Source organism: Crinia signifera, chromosome 3, assembly GCF_055691185.1.
Source record: "Crinia signifera chromosome 3, ASM5569118v1, whole genome shotgun sequence".
Lineage (NCBI taxonomy): Eukaryota > Metazoa > Chordata > Amphibia > Anura > Myobatrachidae > Crinia > Crinia signifera.
In genome coordinates, this window is record NC_139219.1 from 46818045 (window position 1) to 46838262 (window position 20218).

General features: G+C 42.1%; 1 protein-coding gene across 2 annotated transcripts in view; it reads right to left on the reverse strand.

Moving 5' to 3' along the window:
- Positions 1-2757: 2757 nt before the first annotated feature.
- Positions 2758-20218, reverse strand: part of SOCS5 (suppressor of cytokine signaling 5) — a 40376-nt gene continuing 22915 nt past the window's right edge. For both annotated transcript variants that reach the window (XM_083175736.1, XM_083175737.1), the window contains one exon: positions 2758-13708. In XM_083175736.1, the coding sequence (XP_083031862.1) occupies positions 12089-13708 (1620 nt within the window). In that variant the 3' untranslated portion in view covers positions 2758-12088. The remainder of the gene's footprint in view (positions 13709-20218) is intronic.

Here is a 20218-nt window from a genome sequence, read left to right on the forward strand (position 1 = left end):
GGGCGTAACTAGATCTATGCAGGCCCCATATCAAAAGTTTGTAAGGGCCCCCTATTTAGCAACTGATGGTGAGAAATGTATGTAAACATATTACTTCGTAAAGATGGACCACTTCAGCTCTGGGCCCCATTAGCAGCTACACCTCTGGTAGTTACACCCTTGAATGTGAGCTCTCCTTCTCATCACAACCAATCACCCATCTTTGTAACCTGAACTATGCGCCGAATTCCCCACAGTTGGCAAACTTGCCAACTCCCTATTCCTTCTATCTGACAACCACCTATACCTTATCTCTTTCTACTCCTCCATCTCTACCTCCTAAGGCTATCATCGCTAAGTGTTACATTGAGGCCATCAACACTACTTCACCAGTCCAACTCACTTCTCTCCCCCTATTCTCTCGTTTGGCCTGAACACGCCACTTCCATATGCAATGCATCCCTTACTTCTGCTCTTGATTCTGTCATTTCACTGACCACAATTCCCCCTGCAAAATCTTGCCACACACAATATACCAGACATCTACAAAAATGCTGACATAAGTCCAAATGGCAGTGGAGGAAATCAGGTTACAAGGTAGACTTCCTCCATTTCAAACTTATCCTCTGATCCTTTATTGCTGCCTTTCTCCTTGCTAAATAGTCATGCTTCAAGAAACTCATCTCCTCCCAGTCCTCAAACCTCTGGCAACTATTTTCCACAGTTTGCTCACTTCTCTGCCTGCCTTCACCACCCCCACAATCTTTGTTTTTGATTTTACCACTTACTTCACATACAAAATTTACTCTTTACATCAGGACATCACATCCCACCAGACAATCAGCTAACTGCTTTCCCTTACCACTCCACCCCATCCCTCTTACCAATCGGACATCCTTCTCCCTTGTATATGGTGGGGAAGTCATGACCCTAATCCACCTACCTACCTCTACCTCCCCACTTGACCACCCTCCCACCTCCACGGCTTTGCTTCTACAAGTTCCCATCTTTTCCACAACCTCAATCTCTCCATCTCATCAGGCTCTGTGCCCTGTGCCTTCAAACATGCTCTCATCTCCTCTTCTTACAAAAAATTGCCCTTTATCCAAATACTATCCAACTACTGACCCATCTCCTCCATACTTTTTGGTCGTATTGTCTACAACTGCCTTTCTTTCACCTCACCCACTGTTTGACTGACCCATTCCAGTCTGGCTTCCATCCTCTTAACTCTTCTAAATATGCCCTCCCAAAATTCTGAGCGATCCTGAAGGATCGGTGGCAGAAAATTAAGTGCATTAATTGTTATAAGTGTCCACACATCAATTATCTATATAGACAGAAAACTGGAATAAAAAAGTTCCACTCTCGGACTCCATGACATTCCTTCTTTAAGCCCCATCTAAGTTGAGTAGAGATCACATATCAAAACATACCCCATTTATTGCAGCTACTCTTCTTCCCAACTCTAACCAAGGTAGGTGTTCTCTATCATCGGCAACAGGAATTTCATTCATTGTTTTCAATGACAGACCATTCTAATGATGCAAGACAGGTTAGCGGTCACAGGTTTATCACTCGAATACCAACCATGAGCAGAACTGGCTATGAACACCAAAATTGAGGCTAGGTGTTAGGAAGTCTTGGGTAAGTGTGAAAAAGGTAGAACACACTGTCAACCAATTATTTGCTCCCATGAATTGTGAATTGCCAGATTTTGTTTGCAACCAGCCAAAAGTTATTGGACACCCTTGTGCATGTATTGTACCAAGGCCAGCCCCCTTCCCTCTCTAGTCTATTCGGCAATGGGCGGCATGTATTCTTCACCTTGGGGGCAGTGGCCCTTTAAGCTCCTTTTGCATAGCTCACCCAGCACTTGTGGCATCTTATGAATTCTTTACCTAGGGAGGGCAGCCTTTAAGCTTGTTTGCATCATCACCGCAAATCTAGGACTTCCGTGGCATATTCTATCTTAAGGGCTTCCTTCACCATTGAACTGTCGATGAAGATCTCCTGAAGATAGAACATACAGAAGAAATCCTGATGGGAGGACCCATGCAAAATGGATTAAGGCTGCCACCACAGGTGAAGATGCCATGGAAAACATGGATGCCATGGATTACCCCATTTGGGGTAATTTACCCCCAGTTCCCTGACCACTGATCTAGATAGTGTAGTTGCATTGTTACAGGAATGTTGGTCTGGCAAAGAAACAGGGTAATACGAGTTACTGCTATGGTACTATCAAGAGGTGTTTTTCAGTGCCTACAGTATCTCCCCTAATGTACAAAGAACATAACCGCACTCAGATTAAGAGGAAGCGAGGGTGGCACAGGAGAAACTATTCTTGGTTTAGGATATAAGCCTATTGCTCATCTTAACAATTCTGGGATCTGGAGTATTTTCTGGATTTCGTTTTTACCATCTTGTAACCTGAATAAAATGTCTGAATGTAATATTTTATGATAAACATTTAAATACCCAACTAACTTGCAAATAAGATACTATAAAACACTTTCAATTTGGGCTATATTCAGTTTATTATTTTTGCACAGATTGTGCTCATTATGGTCCGGTTTAGTCACAAATTTGCACACTTCAACTCACCACCCCTGGGGATAGTGAATGGAAATGCTGGTGAAAAACAATTCAAACACCGTCCTATAAGTCTTCCAATAAAGACAATAATGCACACATCAGATGCATTTTAATGGATACAAAAAATAAGCAGTACTGAAATTTTGCGACCAATTTTTCCAGCAAAGAAAAACACGAGGGAACCGAGAACAGATACATACTTTATTTAGATTTAAGACAGGATTATAGAAGTCAAGCACCAAGAATGTCAGCTGTTGAGTAAAATAAAAAATTGTGGCCTCTAAACGTTACTATTATCAGATATATGATATTCACCAAAAATTCACTATGAACGGACAGGTTTTAACAAAACAGAGCGTTTCTACCACAACAGTAGACAACCGGTGGCTCACTGGTGGTTATAAAGCACAATTACCAGCCTGCACCAATCAGCAGCTGGGAAAACTAGTACCAACCGCCAAAGAGCCTCCCGTTACCTACCATGCTTCTACAAGAACAGAATGTATGGATGGTAAAACATTAGCATTTACAATATATATACCTTTAAACAAAATGTTAAGATCTTTACAGTATTGAAACAAGAAAACTTGGCTAATGGGCATTTGGGTTGCAAAAGGGAAAAAAGAAAGGACAGAAATTGCACCAAGGTACTATATAAAGGCATTAGGGTCAGGAATTGTGACAATCCCAGCTCTTAATGTCTTTTCAGATAGTGACAAATGAAAAAAGCATGGCGTGATTCCATTAAGAAAGGGATCAGATTGAAGCTAAGCCATTATAAATCTTTAAACATCTGCTACACAGGATCAGCTTTCAAGTAGGTTTTTTTTTTTTATTGTAACAAAAAAAAAATTCTATATCTAAAGATATTTCGTCTTTTGTAGCGTTTGGTCTATGAACACCTGGGCAGGAGGGATTTTGTAGTTACCCTGCAACTATATATTAGGTTTACTATTTAGGCAGATATACTGTGTGCCACAGGGGTGACTTTCTTCTGGCATGCAGCTGCTGAAAATGAAGATTTATGTACACTCTACTGTAGTGTCACAGAGCCCGCTTGAATTTTAGTAGTGACCCACAACACATGTTTGCCCGCAATACTGCACTGTTGCACTTCTATGACCTTGCTGGCAAGTTGTGTTTGTGAAAACCACTTAATACCAACCAATTAGTTTCTGTGTATCCTTTTCTAGGAGGCAAGATCACCTCATCTAATTAGAAGCTTTACTAAAAAAAAAAAATGTTGGATTTCGAAAAAACGTGCACAGATTGCAGGCACTGTCATCTGCCAATACAGTAACAGGAAGGGGGAGCACTGTCCCAGTATGTGGGAAAGATCAATTTTAACAAATTTAAAGAACAAAAAAACAAAACATGGCCCTTAAATACCTCTTTGAACGGAACATGGGCCAGTACAAACAAGTGCTTATTTGATGTGGTTTTATTGTATTATCGCTTATTACGATACACTACAGACTCTTGGGGTGAGATGTGCTAAACCTTGGGGAGCGCTACAGTAGAGATAAAGTAACTTCCATGTTAAAGGTTGTTTTTGAAAAAATGACGACAGGTATGAGCCGATTGGTTGGTAGCTTATTTATTTTCACTTTATCACTCTCCAAGGCTTAATACATCTGCCCGAGGAGGTCTTAAAAACTCATCCAAAATAATGGGGAGGGGGAAGCAATGCCGCTGCTTGTCAAAGCCCATTATGCTCTCAGACTACTATTTATAAAAATATCGACATAAGATACTCTCCAGTCTGTCTTACGGTAAGCCTCTAATATAAAAATAGTTTTTGTTATACTTCTTATTTGGCTGATCTGAAGACCAGCAGTGCAAAATAAACTCCCTCCAGTGAAATTCTGATTTTGCATGTACACGGTAGTTCAAGCAAATCAATTCTTTGTTTTCTCTAAAAGAAAGGACTTTCCCTAATCTGTCTTTTCTATCTATAAAACCAACACTGTATGCAGAATTGTAATGCAACGCTGATTTCATATAATGTTTCCAAGGGTCACTGACACACGAACGCCAGCCTGAAAGGCAGGCGTATGAGTATAAGCAAGTTACTCTGTGATGCCTTATTGCAAAACATAATTGGATAGAAAAGAATATTAAATTGGCTGTAAAAAAACAAAAAAAACTGAAATGATTTGTATAACTTTTTTTTGGAGTGTACTAGTCCAGGCACAAGTAGAGATTGCTGAACATTCACAATTTACACTATGCAATGGAAAACAACTTTCTTCATTGCGTTATACATATGGCCAATTGCTTATTGGATGCATTGGTAGAGTGTAAATGTGCTATTGAAATGCAACGTTACAGTAAATGATCCCGATTATGCGCAAGTGGCGGGCATGCTGCATATAAATCTGGGAGACACAGGGCCAATATGCACTAATAATTACACAGACACAGGGCCATACACACGCAGATTTATCTTCAGATCTGGCTGGTTGGAACAAAAACATGGTTATGGATGAGAGCAAATGACAGATGACCATTTGCTTGGAAATGCTGGAAAACTGACAAACTGTCACTCATCCATAACCATGTTTTTGCTCCAGCCAGATCAGAAGATAAATCTTACTAGTGTATGGGCACCTTAAGATTCAGAAGTGATAACATGGAGAGTGTATTCCTGGATACAGAAGTGTGACTAGTCACACTCCTGTATCCAGGAATACACATTTCACTGGCACACCAATTGCACATATTAAATTCTGAAATGTCTTGCAAATAGTTCAATTAATTTAAAGGTTTTTAAGAGGTCAGGTTTTAAAAAGGGAATAAAAAAAGATTGCTAGAAAATGCTAAAATCAGTATTTGTTTTTTAAATATACTTTCCCAGTTAATACATCTTTCACATCGTTTTATCGCTTATGCAAAATTAGCTTGAGCATTAACTGCTGCAATTTAGAAAGCACACACCACCACTCTGACCCGTTGATATTGGCAAAGCATTTAAATGGGGGCGTGTCCACTCCACCCAGCTGCTCAAGAGGGTGGGGCCACCATATCCAGCAGAGAAGAGATGGTTTTGAAACAAAGGAGGGCGTGGTCACCCCAAGCAGCAACTAAAGAGGGCGTGGTCATCAAACCCCAGAGAAGAGAAACAATGGTTTTGAAACAAACTTAGGTGGGACTTTACTGCCACACACTAGTATGTAAGTCTATGGTAATTACAGAGATATCCAAACAATGTAGAGACCAAGCAAGTATACAGATCTGGTGCAATTTCATGCTAGTGATTCTATTTTTAAGCAACTAATTACAAAGATTATTGTTCTATACTTGGATTTGAAAAGGTTTCTATATATTGTACACACCAATGGCTAAAAAACAAAATGATAGTAGCACGTATAGCTTTATAATACAAACTTCAGCGCCATTGACCGACTCGCATCCATGTTTTAGAAACACTGGAACCTTTAGAATTACAGATGAGCAGAGAACCTGGTTTATCCTTGCACTACTGGCATTATATTGCAGCCCCCTCCAGCAAATGAAGGGTTAGTCATCCTTCTAAAATACTTTTACACCGCAGCTTGTGAGTGAAGGGGTTAAACATAAAAGCTCAGTATTTGCAGAAGCCAGAGATTTTTATTTATTTTTAAATGTCTCCTGTCAGCAATTCACATTTTTAGAACAACGTAGTTAAAGTGCGCAATTAAAAAGAATGGTTCCAGCACAATTGCATATAAAACAGATTAGTAAATCTAAAATACTTTGGTATACACATGAACGGTAGAAAGAAATACTTCCTTTGTGGCGACAAGTCAGAAGTAACACAGACCCTTAGGCGCTGAAATGGTTAACCAGAAGAAGATAAACTGGATTTGTGTATTTTTAAGTGTGTGACCAGGATTAGTAAAAACTTAACATATACTGGGCGATCCAGCTGCAATTTGGGCTCTTTTCCTGCGATTGCATCGATCAATCACATGAAAAGAACCCAAATTGCGGCTGAATGACAGTGGGTCTGATGCAATTTGTGATCCCGTGTCCATCGCACTGGACCCTCCGAGTCGCTACAGCAGGAGAAGCAATCTGCAGGATTGCTTCCAGCTCTGGGCTGGCTTGGCTGGGATTGCATGCAAAAGAACCGCATACGATCCTGCCGCCCGGAAAGGTCTCAATGGAGCACTGCGTGCAACTTCTCAGAGGGGAGAAGTCGCCATAGTGTATGGGGGCCTTTAGACTCTCCCCACTAGATAGTCGCCCTTTTACCGGTTGATCTATTGACCAGATGGTGTCTACTTATTGACTAAATACACATTGTCTATCCATTGACCAGAATTCCAAAAGAGATTATACTTAATATCCTAAAAAATACATATAAAAAGCAACTCTGGGAATAGCCCTTTACACGGCAAATGCTGCTCCTCAGTACCACCCTTGGGGGTAAATTTACTAAAGTGGGCGTGTTTAGATGTGAGATGTTGCCCATAGCCACCAAATTCTAGCTATTATAGTAGGAAACAGTTGTGGCCAAACTGGTAGAATCTGATTGGGGATGATGGGACTTGTAGTTTCAAAACAACTGGAGGGCCATAGTTTGGACATGCCTGGTCTATGGGGATACAGAAGCAGAAAGAGACAAGGGGCCACTGAAAGCTATATATATTCTACAAGTGTGCCTGGTAGCTTTGTTATCTGTAAAGACTGGTTTCCTGTTGCATATTAGGATAAGGGTCTTCAAAAAGGTTTTCTTCCATTTATGATGGGAGGTGGAAATAATAATCTTCAAGTCTAGCCTGTACTTTAAAAAAGTGAACACTATATTTTTTTTTTGTGTTGGCAAATTGCATAAAATAACTAAATGAGTCTAAAGGGGCATACATATGATGCGATTCTGGCTATGGTAGATTTTTGGCTACATGCACTTTTGACTATGTGAGATCTGGTCTACGGCCAAATACACTGCATGCGACTAGGGATGCCAATCCCGGGGCATTTTTTTAATCCCGGGATTGAAAAATGCTCAATCCCGGGATTCCCAGGATTGGCATCTCTATAGGCATGTCCCATACACATCCCCACACCAGCCGACCCGCACATTTACTGACATTAGCGGGTGGGCGGCCGGGAGTGGGTTTGGAGGTGCACGGTGCCTCCCTGCAAGTGCACCTCCTCCATAGCAGACAGCAGGTGGAGGAGAAGAGGCAGGTGGGCGGAGGAGAAGAGGCAGGTGGGCGGAGACTGGAAGGGGGCGGGCACAGGAGCAGAGGCTGCATCAGAGTGGACGTGACGGTGTGGCCTGCGCAGCGTGACCTCTACTGTCACGCTACGCAGGCCGCATGCCAAGGACGGGATTCGGGAACAGCCGGGCAGCGTGCTCAGATGCTGCCCGGCATTAGACTGCGCAAGCGCAGTCTAATCCTGAAATCCCGGGATTGGATACTCCAATCCCGGGATTGAAATCCCGAACTTTGAGGCCAAATCCCGGGATCGACCACCGTACATGCGACATAGTAAACATAGACTGTGCTTGCACAGTCTATTTCTACTTGCGATACTGCAGGACTGGGCATCGGTAACGCAAGCCTCTTAACACTATTCGATTTTGGTTAACTTTCCATACGATTTTGACTATATAGTCAAAATTGTAAGCCAAAATAGTCCCAAGTATATACCATGTAAAAGGTAGATTTTCTCAAGTGCGGGTTTATAGAAGTGGAGATGTTGCCCGTAGAGACCAACCAGAACTCTAGCTGTAAGATGGTGCTAGATAAATGATGAGTAGAATCTGGTTGGTTGCTATGGGCAACATCTTCACTTATATAAACCCATACTTTAGTAAATCTACCCATAATTGTCTGAACAAGAGAGGAAACCTATGTAGTATCTAAGCAATGTATCAGGTTTTGGAGCAGATGTATTAAGCCTTAACAAGAGGTGATAGAGAGAGATAAACGTCCAGCCAATCACCTCCTAACTGCCATGTTACAGGCCGTGTTTTAAAAAAGTCAGTAAGGAGCTGATTGGCTGGACGTTTATCTCTCTTTATCACCCTTGCATTTATCTTGTTAAGGCTTAATACATCTGCCCCATTATTCCAAATTCAATTTGAGGCATCTATCTATCAATAGATGCTGGTGGTTCGGTTATAGCAAGTATGTGGAATTAATAGCAATGCAAATTTGCTAATCTAATATACAAGGGGAAAAAAAGAATTTAAATAAAAGCTATAGAAAGGCACGGGAGGCAGTAACACATCTTGTAAAGTTTATTGTTGCATAGAGATGTATCATCTCAGACTGTTCTAGTTATAAGTATTGTGCAGAACAGTGATAGCCAGCCTTTGGCACCCTGGCTGCTGTGAAACTACACATCCCAACATGCTTTGCCACAGTTCTAGCATGTCCTAAAAGCAAAACTGTGGCAGGGCATGGTGGGATGTATAGTTCCACAGCATCTGGAATACCACAGGCTGCCTACCTCTACTGTAGAAGCTTGCTACAGAGCACACACAGGAGAAAGCCATTCTGTAGACATAACCAGAATTAACTAGTGAAGGAACTAGTGACATCACTGAGGCCTGAGTCATTTTGGTTCAAGCCACCGAGTGGCTGACTGCTGTGTGTAAGTCAAGTTTACACTTTAAAGAACTGGTAAGTATGCATGCTAAGTCTCAAACAGGCGTCTACAAGAAAACATTAACATTTTAGTATGCTCAGCAGGAGAGCACTTGCAACAGGGTCCGATTCCACTGCTGTGTATGAACTCAAACAGTGACCGAGTACATTAACCCCTTCTTCAGCCAAAAGGGTTAAACGTTAAAGTGCGAATGCATTCTCAGAAAAAGGAAACAAAAAAGCATTTATAGTTAAAAGAATGCACAGTGCAAGTTAGTGCAGACATGGGGTCTTCCATTCGGATCACTTGGGGTTTTTATGGATTAAAAACTCCCTTGCGTTGGCCATCACCAAAACACTAGCCGTAAAAAATACCCCACTTTTCCTCCAACTCGGCTTCTGGGCAGATAACAGATTTCCAGGTAATAGATCCTATACCTGTAAATTAAATAAATACGATGCTTCTTTTATGTATGGCTGAAAAACTGAAGATAAGTTGTGAAGTTAGTTATCAGTATGGTATATGTTTTTAAGAACGTCACTGCAGAGGCCAAATGTGTCAATAACCGAACTACAGGGACTGTGAAACTACTCCGAGTAAGTTTGTTAATTCATTTAAAAAAAAAAAGGGACGTTGTTTGGGCACACACACACGACAAATTACTTTTACAAATTGTTTATTGTGGAAAGCTTATTTTCAATGTAACTAAACTCCGCCCCCAGTGCAGTGATGCTCACCAATTACAGAAGGAGCGTGGTAAGCAGCACGCAAGCATACTGGTGTATTTGCTCATCGATATACGCACTGTTAGAGCTGAGCATTTGGAGCCTATGGGAAAAAAATTTATTCTTATACTGACCACACAAAACAGCGCCTCACAACAACTACACACAAGTCATTTTATACATACACATATACTATATATAAGGACTCATAGCACAGGTACTTTTCATAATGACACAGACCATGTCCCAAGATGTATTCCAACAAATAACAATCGCTGTATATTTACCTCAGCATAAGGATTATTAACCCACAGAGAACACATCGCCCCCCCCCCCAACATTGCTACCAATAGCCATGATTTCCAAAGGCCCATATAATACGCTGTGCTTTCTCTTCTAGAACACTGCTAAATGCAAGAAACAAGCTGTGTGCAGAAAAATATACATATGCAGCACTCGCTGAAACCATTTTTAGTTTGCACGATACTGTATAGATTAACATTTTATGGCCACAATGAATACCATGAAAAACCATAATAGCACAGGACCCCAACAGGATAAGGTCTGCAATTAAAACACTAAAAAAAGGTGTGAGGTGCATCACATCTTCTAAAGCCGGCATGGCCAAACGATTGCCCTCCAGCTGTTGTGAAACTACAAGTCCCATCTTGCCTTGCCACAGTTTTGCTATTAGGGAATGCTAAAACGATGGCAAGGCATGTTGGGATGTGTAGTTTCACAACAACTGGAGGGCCACAGTTTGGTCATGCCTTTTCTAAAGAGTGGAAACATGGAGGAGCTGCCCAGACCAACCAGTCAGATCCTAGATAACATTTATCAAGTGCACTGCAATGATAAAATGGTTGATCTGAACACACTCTTTAGAAGAAGGTTTGATGGATTTCGCCTTCATAGATCAGCTCTAGACCCCTCAATACATTAGTCACTGGAGTATGAAACAGTTGTTTATGCAGCCGCCTTCAGTGGTTATCGGTGACCTGTGTAGGAGGAGGATTTTTCAGATCTTGGGTAAAAGTAAAAATACAAAGCTAAACAAGAGCTGGTCTGAAGACCGGTCTTGTGATGGCCACTGCAGCAATTCCAAATGCACACACCACCTTACAAACAAAGACAATGCTTTTCAATCCACATTGCCATTTCCTATAATACAGATCTCCATTGTTACATTTTTGTATATTAAGTGGGGGGATAAAACTGCAATGTTACTCCACTGCAGGACAATCAGAATGCCTTTTTGCACCAAATGATTTACATCATAAAAGCAGTAAATCTATTGGGGGGGGGGGGGGGGGGGGGTGTATTACCTTATATAAAAGAGCTATTAACATCAGTCACAAATACATGGATAGAAATGTCCATACCTCGAGATGGTGACGTTACATTCACTGTGCAGCTGAATGAAAGCCACTGTCCACAGAGAAAGGCGGTACACAGTGTAATACAATGGCTGTCAGGAAATCTGTTGTGCATTACACACACCCAGACACAGAAAAAACAACAACCCAGCAATCCCAACCGTATAAAATATCTTTGCTTCCGATAAGCGCTTGAAACTTTATATATGTATTTGTGAATGCTATTTGTAGACTCTTTATATAAAAGGCAACTTGCGATTTGGATTAGGCACCATTTAATATCTGACCGACTCTTATCACAGGCTACATTGAAGAAATGATCTTGTGAGCCATTGCTTCAAAAAACAAAATGGCATCAAATTTATTCTCAACGGGATGGTCAAGACATGCCACCAACCGAGCGTTTCATAGGAAATCTGGTATTCTATGTGTGGGTAATACTTAGCATTAATTTAACAGGATAAACTATGGTACATATTTGCAGAAACAAAACAGGAAGGGGGGGGCGACAAAGCACAGACACGTCACTTTAGAAAGAAATGAAGGAGTTACAAGCATTAGTACAATTAGTATCAGCATTCATTAGAACATGCAGTTTAAAAGGTGCTGCTCAATAGAATGCAGATTTTTTTTTTTGTCTCCATAACAGGCATATTACAGATTACGGATACATTTAAAGCTTGAAGTGCCATACTATATTAATTCTAGGTACATGTGCTTTGTTATCCGATACACATTGGCATATCCTAAGTCTATGAGGTGATATTTCGGAAGGTACTGTAGGAGATAGAACAGAAATGTTTTGTTTGATATATATATATTTTTCTATTTAGACTTAATTGGCTCCCTCTCTAACCACCGGACTCTGACTTTCTGCTTATAATGATATTCCTTAAGGAAGTCTTGTAACATGGATGGCAGAGGAAGTAAATCAATCCCATCATATGTGGTAGACCTGCAAATGACTGCCCGGCAGACGTACTGCAGGCTAAAAGGAAGTGTTCTATTTAAAGGTACTGTAAGCAAGGGTTCGAAAAACATGCAAGAGCTGGGATCTTTATAGTGTTCTAAGAGTCCTGTAACAGTGGAGGAGTGAAACACACAGGGATCATGAGCATCAAAGCTGAAGTTATGGTTCCACTGCTCAATGCGAGCATGCAGAGATCGATTGTAGCGACGGAAGCTCACAGAGAATAGGTAGTCCTCTTGTGCAGAATCCCTGAGCAAAAAGGTGCCTTCTGGCCGGCCCTCCAACAATGCTTCTGCCTCGTAGCGATCCATGACACCCCAATAACAGGGATTGCTTGTGATCTCTACCAGATCTGGTACAAGGCAGTGAATATAATCGATCTGTGTGTGAACTTTCCAGGCTCCCTGTCTACTGGTCTGCATATGGCTGTCTCCTGAAAACTGACGTTGCTTCTGGCGACGTGACTGCAGGCAGAGAGTTGGGCCGTCTTCTTCAGACTCGCATGCAACTTGTGCCGCTGCACCAGAGTCCCCTGCCACGTCAGCCATGCCAGGAGCAAGTTTTGGTCCGAGTTTATATACCGGGTTAACTTGTGCCGTAGCTTCAAATGTGTGGATCTGGGCATTCGGAGGAGGGTCTACACCTTCTTCGATGCTAAGTCTACGCCTCTCGCGTAACCTATCTTCTTCATCTTCTGTCGAAAGCAAGGATTGCTCAAAGGTTTCCAATATGCTCGAATGGGGGCTCACTGGGGCAGTATGCTGTTTGATTAGGTGCCATTTTTGGGCGAGGTCTGACCCAGCAGGGAAGGGGCATTTTTCAAGCATCAGCTCTGAGAGATGAATCTTCCTCTTTGTGGTGAAGAGCGGCTTTGATGGCCTGGTATGCGCTCTAATTGGAAAACAGAGTCCCACAGTCTCATTCAGTCTTTGCCGTAAACTATGACTTCCTATAGCCCTGCTGGACACCGCTTCCATATCATGAACAGATCCTACTATGTGTCTTCTCTCCCTTCTTTGAAGTCCGCTCCTTTGCCTACCAAATTTTTTTTCCAAATCAAGAGAGTTTTGAGTTTTGGTAGAGCACGAATGTTTCTTTTTCCCTCCCCATGGTGCATGGCGGGTATAAGAGTCCCTGCGTGCCAGGCGGGCCCCAGTGCCAAGGCCTACATCACTGTCAATACTAATTTCAACTAGTTGTGGCATTTCAGAGACACAATTTGGATTCCTCCTATTGGAGCTACTGCAGGGGCTAGTGCTTCGTTCTGACAAAATGTTCCCTTGAAAAGGACTAGCTGATCGCATGGGGTTCTGACCAGCAGCACATTCTGCTTTCTCTCCACCACTCAAACACCTGTTTGAATTGACATCCACCATGTTAGTTTGGTTTCCATCCTCTTCGTGGCTAAAAAGATTCTGACACCGATATTTGAATGTATTCCACATTTTCCCAACTTTGTCCATCGATCTGCTCACCTGGAAAGAAAGAAAACCATTATTACAATTGGATTCAAGAACGGCATAAGGAAAGGACAGGAAATCTGACAAGCAAGGATGAGCAGTTTGTATTTCCTTGGGATAATAGGATGAATAAGGACAGGATAAACTTGTATCTCTCTCACACTAGCACTACCACTGCAGGTCTGTGTATGTGGACTTGTGTGAAAGCTCCTTACCAGGGTTGGCCATACACTACTGCTATTTCTCCCAGCAGTGTATGGCTATCCGGTTTACACACTTTCTCTGACCGATCCGTATGAATCGGGTGAAATCAGCCTAAATCGCTTAAGTATATGGGGAGCCTAAGATGAATGAATTTTTCGGCATTTAGACCTGGGAATTTCCTGGGTGCTATGGTCTTAAAAGGTTTGTGTGGAGTTTATGTCCTTAAAAGGTTGTGCACCTTTAATGGCTGGAATGCAAAACTCAGGAGGGACGGAGTCGGAGACAGGTGAAATGTAATAGGATGAGAGATTCAGAAAGTGAGAGATTTGGTAAGAAATCTCCAGGTTTTTTTAAAGCGGCAATCATTTACACTGCAAGATCAAACTGGTTTTGAAGTGTAAATGATTGCTGCTTTAAAAAAAAAAATAATAATAAATGGAGATTTCTTACCAAATCTCTCACTTTCTGAATCTCTCATCCTACTAAATTTCCCAAATTGCGATCTGACAAAATTAATACAAACCTAAAACAAAAATGTAAAAAAATATTAAAACTACAGTATTATGGAAGGAACACACAACCTACTGGTAAGGCATTTAAGGAAGCTATAATGTTATTTAGAGGGCAATAATGAAAATAGGGAGTGACATGGATGGCAACGTAAGAACTCAAAAACAACAAACTCCCCCGCACCGTCTACACAAGGTTTACTACATAGAGGGATAACAAAACACTGCAGCAGCCTGCCAGCATGTGAGTTCTACAAACACATCAGGCCGGTTACACAATCTCGCAAATCAAATTAACTTTGAATTATGCATTATCAACACAGAATGCAAATAACTGCTGCAGTGCCGGCTCATTTCTCAGTAATATTTTTGCGCTAAGGTTCATTAATCAAAACAATCCTGCAATTTACTGGCAAAGACCAACTGTTTACATAAATAGGAACCGAACGCCCAGCCAGACTGATTCACAACCGGCTCTCCGTCAGTCTTGCCTACAGGCAGTTTTCTGCTTTTCAAAGGGTTTCCCTGTTCTCATTGCCTCTTCCACATTACTATGTATCAGCCATGTATCCTTTGCATAAATGCACACAGTTCATGTGGTGTTCAACACAAGGACACCACAAGCACTAGGTAAGGGCAGGGATGGAAGAGAAGAACAACTTTTGCTGTAGGTATAGTTAGTGGGGCAGAGAATGTGTTGTACAAAAGGTCCTCTCCATAGATTTCCTCATAGGACCGGATTCCTGTCTCGGCGCTTGCTGTGTGTGTGTGTGTGTGTGTGTGTGTGTGTGTGTGTGTGTGTGTGTGTGTGTGTGTGTGGGGGGGGGGGATACAGTAGTTAGGTTGACAAAAGGAAGGTAGATATGCATTGGGTCAACTACTGAAGGTCGACATGTATCAAGGCCAACACACCTGAATGTCAACATGGGGCTGTCGACACATGCAAAGTCGACAGTCAAAAAGCAGACATGTTTTTTTCACTTCTTTGAGCCTACATATGCCGACAGGCGGTATTTCATGCTCTACCATCCACTGGGGCATGGCAGGAGAATAAAATAGAGTGCCGAGTGTAGCGAGGCTTGCGATGCACTTTTTAAGTGTCCATATCAACACTGTCGACATTCGGAATAAAAAAATTTGAAAAACTCCATTAGCATTCCTAAGGTTATCATCTGTCCCGTATTTTGGGTAGCCAATAAGATTCCGCTTTGAGATATGGGTAAAACCGAACCCGCACATCTTATAAAATCACTCAATCCCATCTTCACAATATCTTGCATAGTGCCAGGCAAAGACAAACCGAAGGAGATTCAATTATCTCTTCGCACCCAATTTCCTGTATGGAGAACCGACAGAGCAAATATTCATATTTTTTTTTCATGCACATCATGAAACAGATCTGTCTAAACATTGGGCATGACATGAAAAAAGCGCTATGAGGTGAAATGTGTGTTCTCGTGGCAATTTGCACTTGAATGGAGCAACAATAAAATTGCTCCACTGGGGGCCATTTAGTGAACATCACAACACATTTGTTGGTAAGCTGCTCAATCAGAGGTGATGTCACTCAGGTGCCAAAAGGGAGGGGAAATTCTGGTTAGGAAAAAAACATTTTGTATCCCAATTGCACACTGAGGGCCTTATTCGAGTTCACTCTTTCTGACAAAATCCTTCTTAGATGTGCACTGCAGGGGGCAGATGTAAAATGTGCAGAGAGAATTAGATTTGGGTGAGTTTTTTTGTTTCTGTGCAGGGTAAATACTGGCTGCTTTATTTTTACACTGAAATATAGATCTCACTTTGAAGTAAAACCCCACCCAAAGCGAATTCTCTCTGCACAAGTAACATCTCTGCCCCACCTGCACTGCACATGGTTTTGTCCATCTAAGAAGGATTTTGTCAGAAAGAGTGAACTAGAATAACCCCCTGAGTGAGAAATATACACATAATAATCAGATAATACACTCAGTGTGCAATTGGGAAACAAAATGTTTTTTTCCTAACCAGAATTACCCCTCCCTTTTGGCACCTGAGTGACATCACCTCTGATTGAGCAGCTTGCCAACAAATGTGTTGTGTAGTTGAGAGGAATAGATGGGTCAGCATTAGGAGGGGTTGCTGACTCCTGAGTGACATTGGAGAAGCCAGGGGTATCTCCAGGTAAGCTGGCTCTCAGATAATGTGAACCATTATCATGTGGCCTAAAGGTGCCCATACACGTACCAATTACCCGGTACGTGTATGGGCACCTTTACACTGGGCTATTAGGCCCAGACATATATGTTATTGTGTATGGGATGGGTTTGGGAGTGTGATTCCCCCTTTGTTGGTATGGCTGATCTGCTCCAGGTTAGCACACCCTAACACTTTATTAACACTTATGTTTTTCCCTATCACATTGTATGTATTATTTTAATCACACCTTCACTTCCCTACGTAGCACTTATGTGCTTCTTATTAACCCCTACTAACTTTCATTTGTGTGCTGCCCTGAAGTAGTCAGCCTGTGCCGGCATGTTCGGGGCCCACACCCCAGACCCATAATTAGGGACCCCCAGTGACACAGACGCCTTGACGTACTGTCTGGGGGCTTAGCCCTATATCTGCAGATATATGCAACCAAGATCTCTGTATTATCTGATTATTGTGTATATTTTTCACTCTGTGTGCAATAGGGATACAAAATGTTTTTTTTCATTTAGTGAACATGCAAGAAGAAAACAAAACAAAACAAAGAAAAAAATTGAATCGCCTCCAGAGAATGACATTGCCATCAAAGTTATTGGATGCTACTTTGCAGGTTTATCTATAAAAAATAAATAAACCACCATCAATGCACAGGAAATGTGAACAAATTATTAATGGAAACCAAGAGGTTTCATTTTAAGCATTGGTCAATTTTAATTTTTTTTTTCTAGAATCGAATTACACCTCCCTAAACAAAACATACACCAGTTAATCAATGGGAACGCTCCACAAGTCAATTCTTGGGCCTCATGTCTATTATTTATTTATTAACAGTTTCTTATATAGCGAACACATATTCTGCAGTGCTTAACAGAGAATATTTGAACATTCACATCAGTCCCTCCCCAGTGGAGCTTACAATCTATATTCCCTACCACATGTACACACGCACAAAGACAAGGGTTAATTTGTTGGAAGCCAATTGACCTACCAGTATATTTTTGGATTGTAGGAGGAACCCGGAGAACGTGGAGGAAACCCACGCAAGTACGGGGAGAATTAAACAAACTCCGCCCAGTTAAGGCCATGATGGCAACTGAACCCATGACCTCAGTGCTGTGAGGCGGTAATGCTAACCATTACACCATCCGTACTGCTTTAGGATTTTGAACACAACGGCGTCACATCCCGAGCCCAAACTCAAATTTTATAGTTTTGAAAAGCAAAATCAGCTCCCGCTATACAAGTAAAAGATTCATAAAGAAATCGGGCAGATGGGAGAACGATTGCTAGGTTACTGAAATAAAACAAAAATTAAACTGGAAATTGTCAAAGTCTTAACAGGAATTTCTTCCTGAAGTACTATTTTTTTAGTTTGATACATAAAAGGTGTCAAAAACAAATGATATTTTCACTTAAATTTGGAAAATACTATTTTGCCTTTTGCACTTTCCAAAGGCAACAGTAAAACGCTAAAGTGAATAGTTTTCGGTTTATCTTCCTGGATTACTTTGGCTGAAGCAGCTGAGAATCATAGGTATCTTCATTCCCCACTCCAACGTCCTAAATGTAGCTGTTGGCGATGGCAGGGTGTTTTATTTTCCGAATCTTCCATTGACATCACAGTGTTATGTAAAATAGTGTGCTTAGTAATATACAAATGGAAATTGAGGCTATGTTTTTCAAAATAGGTCTACTTATATTTCATTCATATTTGTAGCTCTTTTATAGAAATTAATTTTGAATCAACAGAAACTCAGCATATAGCTTTTAAGAGATTATCATGTATGAGTCTGGTATTGTAACCCCTAGCAAAAAAAATATCTTTACCGGTAAAAGAGGTCACCATAGTTAATAGGGCTGTTTTGAATTATGTGGAAGTCTTATTTCTTTGAATTATGAACTAAACTGTTGGTGGGCTGCCCTCCTTATACATAGCATTTGCATGTCAGTTAGACCCTGCCTAAACAAAGGGATCAATTCTATTGCATTGCCCCACGCTATCCTCTTCACTATTCTTCTGGTCTGTTGTATAACATTTTGATTAAAGTTTGAAGGATAATGAATATACAGGTTGAGTATCCTTTATCCAAAATGCTCAAGACCAAAAGAATTTTGGATAAGGGATTATTCCGTATTTTGGATTATTTTTATATATATTTCAATGGTGTATCTTGCAGTTATGTTGTACAAACACATCAATTACACACAAATATATATTTTATTTGTGCATGAAACAAGGTTCCAAAACATTAGTAGTGCTGTTACAGATGCCCACAGTTGCGCTTTAGCAAGAAATTTTTTTCTTCACATTCTGGAAACTATGGATTTCGGAATAATCTGGATAACGGATATTTGGTTAAAGGATACCCAACCTGTATATTGGAGCCGTTTCAACAGTTTTAACCCACATCTACTACTGAAGGGATTGTCAACCTTTTTCAACTCGTGGCACACCAAACAAGGGGGCAGATGTATTAATCGGTCTATAACATTTGGCGAATAACGGGTCCCGCTTCTCCAGCATAACGTGGAGAAGCGGGCAAACGTTATAGGCAGATGTATTAAGCAGATAAGGAGAGCCATTATCCCCAGCTTGAACGGCTCTCCTTATCGGCTCCCTCGCCGCCCCGCACATGCGCACTCGTCGTCGTCCCCCCCCCCCCCCCTGGCCGGCATTCTGGGCATGAGCTTCAGCGCAGCCCAAGCCAGACGCAGGGCTAGCGTTGTCCCCACATTGGGGGATAGGACGACGCTAGCCCTGAGCTGGCGAAGCGGCCGGGGTGAATTAACGGATTCAGTATTGAATCCAGGCGGTCGGGATCCCGGCGTTCAGAATCCCGACATCCGAAATGCCGACAAGGGGGGGACGTGGATCGCCCCCCCCCCTTGCGGGCTCGCTGCGCTCGCCACGCAGCGGGCCCGGTGCCTCGCTACGCTCGGCACACTAATTTATTCTCCCTCCAGGGGTGTCGTGGACACCCACGGAGGGAGAATGTGTCGCATTTCGGTGGTCGGGATTCTGAACGCCGGGATCCCGACCGCCGGGATTGTAACTGCATCCCGAATTAACGCCTTGAAGGCTGTTAATACATTGCCCCGGCCGTTAATCCCTGGGGGGGGGATTGCAGGGGACAGCCCCGCCTAGCTTAACTCAGCGGGCTGTCACTAGCGCATGTTAGGTGCGCTAGTGATACATTAGGGAAATCGTAAACCCCCCCCCCAGTTAACCAGCGCTAAGTGCATTTTTGCACTTAACGCTGGTTCATACATCTGCCCCAAGATTTTTTAAAGTTTTTACAAGCGGATGTTGGACTGAGGACCTTTTTCTGGTCCACACACAATGCTGCGAAATGGATTAAACACCACCCACACCACACCCCCACCCGCGTCACTGTTTAACAACCATGGGAATGCCCAGCGTTTTCATGGGAACACCCATAAAACGTTGTACGTTCCCATGGGCGCAACTCGTCACCGCCGCACACCCGCGCTGTTAGGTGCGAACATGATGGGAAACTAGCAGTTCGCTGTCCCCACTCGCACCCAGCCTATGCACATGTGCGGAAGTAAAACTTACCACACACACACACCCCCTGTGGGGTGGAGCGAGTGAACCAAAATA